The 7,725-nt window shown below is 35.0% G+C and overlaps 1 protein-coding gene across 1 annotated transcript; it reads right to left on the bottom strand.

Annotated features, from left to right (window-relative positions):
- Positions 1-5,637: 5,637 nt before the first annotated feature.
- LOC130966852 (uncharacterized) lies at positions 5,638-7,502 on the bottom strand. Its single transcript, XM_057891676.1, has 3 exons — positions 7,442-7,502; positions 6,161-7,153; positions 5,638-6,074 (listed from the first exon to the last, which is right to left on the bottom strand). The coding sequence occupies exons 1-3, from the start codon at positions 7,500-7,502 to the stop codon at positions 5,638-5,640; spliced, it is 1,491 nt and encodes a 496-aa protein (XP_057747659.1).
- Positions 7,503-7,725: the final 223 nt, after the last annotated feature.

A 7,725-nucleotide genomic window follows, 5' to 3' on the forward strand; every position in this document is an offset into this window, starting at 1 on the left:
GGATTTCTTTGGTTTTTTATTTTTTTTGTTTTAGTTTGGTAAATTAGAGAAGGATAGTGCATGTTGGGTTTCTTTTTGTTCACTTCTTTGAATTTTGTTGCCGAGAATTGTTCATGTCTAATGATGTGTCTTTTGTTAATATGTAAGTCTGTTTGAAGTGGTTAATTATTTTATGTTTTCTTTATCTTACTATATTGGTCTGCTCCTCCTCAACCCTCCCGACAAAAAATCCCTTCACCTTTCAACTTTGTTATTGTTGTCCCTGCATATAGAAAGCTATTGTAGAAGAGATTTAGCCTGATTCCTTTAATAGGATTTGATGGGTTCCTTTGCCAAAAAGTTCTAACAGATTGTATTAGTAACTAGAATCATTATTTAATAAAGTGATATATATTTGATCACTACTAAGCTGGTCCAGCAAGGGGGATTCGGTTCATATCTTGAAGGTGATTAGGCATGCTTATATTGGAGGTAATTCTTGCTCTTTATATGGTTATATAGGTTGTGAAACTTGCATTTTGAACTTAGCCTTTAGGATAAAGTTTTCATGGTGAAAAGTTCTCAATCATATTTATTTGTGTGTTGAGTTGATGAATCGTGTATAAAGTTCTGTGATGTAAAATGGATTTGGAGTTAAAGTTAATGGTTACAATGACGGTGTGAAAGTACTGATGTCAATATCGTTATCATCTTTATTGTGTTATCTTATGATCTGAACTACTTGTAGCGAGTCTTCCACTATGAGAACGATAGAAGAGGGAGGATAAAGCGGGGAATTGTACAAAGAATAGGAAGATCCTGGAGGAATACAAGAAATCATTTGTTCCATAAGGTTTATGACGAAGAACTGACTTTTGAGGAAAGCCTCAAGCGTAAGCCAGCAGGAATAGAGGCAAATCACTGGAAAAAGTTTATTCAATATCGGTTGAACGAGGACACACAGGTAACAAATATTTAGTTGATATTTCATTGTATTCGATTTTGAATCGTCATGAATTACTACTACATATGCTAAATTTATTGTGATAGTGAAAAAACTACTACCAAAAAGTTCATCACCTTATCCTTCTTTGTGTTTCCTGAAGTTGTATGGCTGACTTATAAAATCATTAAAAGTGTAGTAATTTATCCCGATAACATTTATGTTTGTCGTTTTGTGTGTGGGAGAAGTGTAGAAAAAATGCCATTAATCGTTCAAAGCAAATGTACACACATACCGAAGGTTTTAAAACGATGGCAAGAAAGAGACATGAAGAAGTAGTTAATTTAAATTTAGTTCCAGAATGTTGACGTGTTTCTGGTAATATAGTGTTGTCTATTATATGATTGTGTGTTGATGATTGTTATAGGAGCAACGACAGGAAAGGCCTATTGGTAGAGGAGAGGGATGGACCATGAGTCATAAAAAAAGAATGGTTCGTATATGAATGAAGATGCACATCTGGTTGGGGTAAATCATGTTCTTTACTTTTTCAAATTTCTCTTTGCAATTACTACTATTGAATTTAAATTAGTGTAAATCCAGATCTCACATGTTTGTAGGAAGCAATTGAACATATTGAGAGCTAAGACCCCTCTAGCAAGGAATTTTCACAGAATGATTCCCTTGCACAAGTGTTTGGAAAGGAGCACCCGTGAAGAGTTCGTGACTTGGTTTTGGTCCATGTCCCAATTAGTGTTTTCGTAATATTCCACATCAGTCTGACTACAGTGTACAGATTGAGGAGTATCAGATGGAGATTGTGAAACTTAAGCCGGAGGCAGCAGAACTCAAGGCAGCGGTAGCAGAGGAAAAGATAAAGAGACAGAGAATGGAGGCAGAGGCAGCAGAAGAGAAGGCAAAAATGAAGACAATGAGAAATTTGTTAAGATACATAATCCAACAACAAGGAAGTAATTTGCCACCTAAAATAGCTGTAGATTTGGATTCTTTGAGAAGTGTACCAACCTCATCCCATGTAATATGATGTGCAGGCACTAATGATTTGAATTATCAATGTTGGAATCTGAATACTCTTTAATTGTTCACTGTCATAATGACTTTTGAGATATTTATTTGTAATTTTTCATTTTGGTGACTTTATTTGTAGTGTACAGTCATCGATGTACTGAATTCAAATTACTATTATAATGATTCACTTTTGCATATATTTTTGTTTGTTTCGTGTGTTGTAGTTTGATTGGCTGTTGGTTATTTTAATAAGTTAAAGCAACTGAATGGAAGAACGTATAAAGAATAAAAAGAATTGGCATATTTTAGTGTAAATTCGGATTTTTTTAAAAAAAATGTGTACCTCTACATTTGGCAGCGATTTTAAATTCGCTGCTACATCTTAACAGAATAAACCAACAGATGGTATTTTGCAGCAGTTAACAACTGCTACCATCTCCAAGAAGTCATGTTCTTACGATTTTGTAGCGGAAAGAACCGCTGTAAAATTATACCGCTGCAAAGTACCATTTAGCAGTGGTTGTTCCAGCGGTTGCTATTAACCGCTGCTAATGGTTTAGCCGCACGCTATCTTTCAGCGGATATATCAACCGCTGCTAATCCTGTACATAACCGCTGCTATTTGCCGGATGTGGTGTAGTGATATTGTTTGACTTTCTGAATGAATATGATACCAATAAATAAAACTGTTACAATTAAATTTTAACAAAGACAAATCTCCATAAGTATTGTTATCATCAATGAGAATTGTTCTACTTTCAAGATAAATACTATGTTTTTTCACTGTATTTTTCAATTCGGCAAGTCGAGAAACTAATCCTCCACGGATTAAAGCTTTATTTATTAAGGGTCTACCGCTAAGTTATTATATTATATTCACAAAGTGGGATTCAAAAATCTAATATTTCCTTAGGTAGACGAGTGAGATGACTATTCAACCAATCTAAATCAGTTAAAACAAATACTAATTATTTTTAATATTAAAAATAATTATAACTTAGTAAATTTTTATAATAATAATTATATATATATCTATTTAAATTTATTTTTTTATTAATTATCCCGTACAATTAATGTACGAGAACATACACGAGTTCAACTAAAGAAAAGGATTATATATTAAGTAGCTTGTCGGAATATTTATTAAAATAAAAATCATTTTACAAGCAAAACCTTAAAATGAAATTTCATTGTTGGTCAGCATGCGATGACGTGCAAGACACATATTCTATATATATATTTTTTCTTTTTGATGGTTGTAGAATCCGAGTTTTTTAATTTTGATATGGGTAAGGTGTTGGTGTTTTTCAACGTTATGGGGGTTTGGGGTGTTTGACGGAGATGTGACGGCGTTGTTAAAGAAATCGGTGGCACCGATGGGGGGGGAAGGAAATCGGTGGGACCGATTTCCGGGAGGGGGAGGTGCGCAAATCGGTGGCACCGATTGATGACTCCCTTGCCACGCGTCGCGCATGCAGCTGGCTCCTGGGTGGCCCGTGACCCCTTATGTGTATTGCACCCACTCAAAATCGGATACCCCTATCTCTTTCACCCTCCAACACTCTCTTTCACTCTCAACTTTCCCTTTCTGCTTACTCTCAACCCCACCATTTCACCATTGTTGGACCACTTCATCTCAGTGAAAAAATTAAATAAAAATGCCAAAAAAAAAAGAAAACCAAGGAAGTAAATCAACCGGAGCTTCATATTGTTAATTATCTTGGAGATCCAAATTATGTAAGTTTTTATTTTTTAATAATTTTATTTAATGATAATAATAGTGATAATTTTAGATTTTGTTAACAGTATATATTGTAATGACACTAAGTAGAAATTAGAAATTAAACATGTATGTATGTATTTTGTTATTAGGTGGTTAGAAATAGAAATAAAAATAGAAATAAACCTTATATGTATGTATGTATGGAGATGAATGTTTGTTTGTTTGTACCGGTGAAGATGAAGGCCTGGGTTTTTTTTATGTATATTATTTAAAAAAGAGAAAAAAGAAATGTTTGAAAAAATAATGAATGAAAGAGAAAAAAAATAAGATCTGTACATATTAGATTGGAATAGGGAGATATTGATATATTGTTGTTGTTATTATCAGTATTAGTAATTGAATTTAATTAATTATTATGATTAATAATGAAAATTTTATTAATTATTTTATTTATGATCGTTAATTATTATGATTAATAATAAAATTAGTATATATGCTGTTTGAATAATAATAATAATAAAAAATTAGTATGTTGTTTGGTTTATATAAATAATAATAATAATAATAATAATTATTATTATTATTATTATAATAATAGAAAAATTAGTATATATGCTATTTGAATAATAATAATAATAATAATAATAATAATAATAGTAATAATAATAATAAATTAGTATGCCGTTTTTTTATATGAACAATAATAATAATAACAATAATAATAATACTAATTGATAATAATAATAATAATAAAAAATTAGTATGCTGTTTTTTTATATGAATAATAATAATAATAACAATAATAATAATAATAATAATAATAATAGAAAAATTAGTATGTATGCTGTTTGAATAATAATAATAATAATAATAATAATAATAATAATAAGAAATTAGTATGCTGTTTTTTTATATGAATAATAATAATAATAAAAATAATAATAATAATAATAATAATAATAATAATAAAAGATTAGTATGCTGTTTTTTTATATGAATAATAATAATAATAACTATAATAATAATAAAAATAATAATAGAGGCTGATTTACTGTGTAAGGTTAATTCATTTCTGTTATAAGGTAATGCATATGATTGAAGAATTTTTGTACAACAGATTTAATGTGTATGTTTGAATTGCAATTATGCTGGGAATTAGTTTTAATGGACATGTTAAGCATAATTGTGTTTTTGAATAATATAGTTATATTATACTTGTTCTTATACTGGAAAATGTGGTATTATAGGCTTCAAGGATGTTGATGTGCGATCATTTATACCCGCCGGATCCATATAACCAAATTGTTGAGGCACAGTTACGCGAGACTGGATTTTATTATGTATCCCAAATTGGAGTTATTAAAGGCCAGTCAGCAATGATTAATGCTCTGATTGAGAGATGGCGGCCCGAGACTCATACTTTTCATTTTCCGGTTGGTGAGTGTGCCGTGACCTTGGAGGATGTGGCGGTAATTCTCGGTCTGCCAACAAATGGTCTTCCGGTTACAGGTCCGACCATGAGTAGCTTTGAGGCATTGGAAGCCGAGTGCTTGCACCAATTTGGAATTGCACCCAGCAAAAATGACTGTAGAGGGAGCTTTATAAAATTAACGTGGTTTAGGGGTGTGAGAGATCGTATAGTGTTGAATGATGATGTGCACATGCAGATGTATGTAAAGTGTCACATAATGTTGTTATTTGGAAAAATTCTGTTTGCAGATAAGTCGGGTGCAGGGGTGCACTGGAAATTTTTACCTTTGCTCCGCAACTTCGGTGGGATCATATAGTTTAGTTGGGGTTCGGCATGCCTGGCACACTTGTATAGATCATTGTGTAGGGCAACTCGTGTCGACTGCAAGGAGATGGACGGTCCACTGACACTGTTGGTCAGTTGGGCTTGGATCCGGCTACCATTTCTAGCGCCGATTCCTGGCAATCCCCGAGTGTTTCCAATTGCAAACAGCTAACAATTTCCTGCATACTCAACCCCACTAGGCATCTCGCGTACTTCGAAGACTTCATTTTCTCTATCAAAACAGCTAACCTGTATGTTACCTGATGCTCGTTGATTTGCATTCAGCTTGGTTGTCACCATCTCAGAGAATACAAGTCCAGCACTGATTCGGGCTTCAGCCTCAGCTCTTTTCCTAGTGAACAACTCATTCAATCTGTAAAATGCCGCCTTAACAAGTGCAGTGACTGGGAGATTGCGTGCACTCTTTAAGATGGAGTTGATACATTCCACAAGATTGGTGGTCATATGACCCCATCGGTAACCACCATCAAATGCCAAAGCATACTGCTCACGAGAGATCCAATCAAACCAATTGGTGTAAGCCTCACCCCGTTCCTTTAATCGTTCATAGCGCATCTGGTACTCCCTGGTCGTCCTCGAGTATCCTATGAAAAACATTCAGTCAACTATGAACACCATTCTATTTGATCGTACTTACAATAAATTCAAAGTTCATTCTATACAAACTTACCAATGTTGACGATAAGCTTCTGCAAGTAAGGTGCTTTGAACTTCCTCAAGAAGTTGGACTCAATATGCCGGATACAAAACATATGGAAAGCTCTTGAAGGAGACCACGCCCCATTACTTCGTTCAATAGCTGACCTAATCAAATCGTGTCGATCGGAGATTAGTCCGACACCATCACGGGTCACCACATGTTGACGCAGGTTGCTCAGAAAAAAGTGCCATGCACCAGAAGTCTCTCCCTCCACTATGGCAAATGCAATAGGCACGATGTTGTTATTACCATCTTGTGAGACTGCAACCAATAAACAACCCTTATATTTTCCATACAAATGAGTCCCGTCCACCTGCACCACTGGCTTGCAGTGTCTGAAGGCCCTTATACAGGGGTAATAACTCCAGAAGACTCTATGTAGAACACGTATATCAGGAACTAAATCATCCCCCTGGTAAGCTGGCATTGTTTCAAAGTGAACCACTGCTGATGGCTTGTTGTGGCACATGGCCTCAAACCATATCGGCAAAGCTTCATACGATGCTTCCCAACTTTCAAAAATTGATTCGACCGCCTGCTGCTTTGCTAACCAAGCCTTGCGATAACTGATGGTGTAGTTAAACTTTGACTGGATATCAGCAATTACTGATTTCACCTTTATAGACGGGTCAACCTTTACCAACGGCTTTATTGCTTCTGCAACTGTCTTAGAATCCAACTTCGAATGGTCTTGAGAAATAGTAGACCTGGTACAAGTATGACTTCCATTGTACCTCCTTATCTCCCAACAGTACTTCTTCTGCATTTTGGTTACCCTGATCAACCAGTCACAACCATTCCCATATTCTATACATTTGGCATAGAATGTTGTCGGTTCCGACTCATATACCCGATAGTCCACACCTCTCCGGATGGTATAATCTTTCATTGCCTTGATTACTGCCTCCCTTGAGCTGAATTCCATCCCCACTGTGAACTCACCATCCGCCACAACAGGAGGGGCTGCATACATCAAAAGTAATAAATGCTTCATTATGTACTCAGTAAGAAGTCTTTCATTACAACTCAATTAATAAACATACTTTACTAGGTAAGATCGTTATAGTCTTATTTTTCGCTATTCCATCTACGTAAACAACAACTAAATATCATTCACAACAAAGAACTATTAATTAATAAAAAAATCAAACGCTATGGTCACAAATGCCTGGTCACATATCACATACATTACTCATCTGACTTATCGATCTGCTACTTCAGAGATTCACGTAGCTACCTAGGTTTACGCACCTGGATTCATATATTGCGGAAACTCCGGTGCGTGCATAGCCTCCAAATCCAACGACCGCATGAAAGAAGGCTCTTGAAACGGATGCGGGTTTGCTAGTGCATTTGCAACTTCCGCCACATCTGCGTTATGGCGCCGCCAGCTGCTTCTTCGTCCTCACCTGGACCGACGATCTCATATTTACTTTCAAATTCATCTTCGCTTTCACTATTATAATCTTCCAATTCAATGTTACGGTCCGCTTCAGATTGCTCAAACTCAATATATAACTCGATGCATGACATTC

Source organism: Arachis stenosperma, chromosome 3 (genome assembly GCF_014773155.1).
Source record: "Arachis stenosperma cultivar V10309 chromosome 3, arast.V10309.gnm1.PFL2, whole genome shotgun sequence".
NCBI lineage: Eukaryota > Viridiplantae > Streptophyta > Magnoliopsida > Fabales > Fabaceae > Arachis > Arachis stenosperma.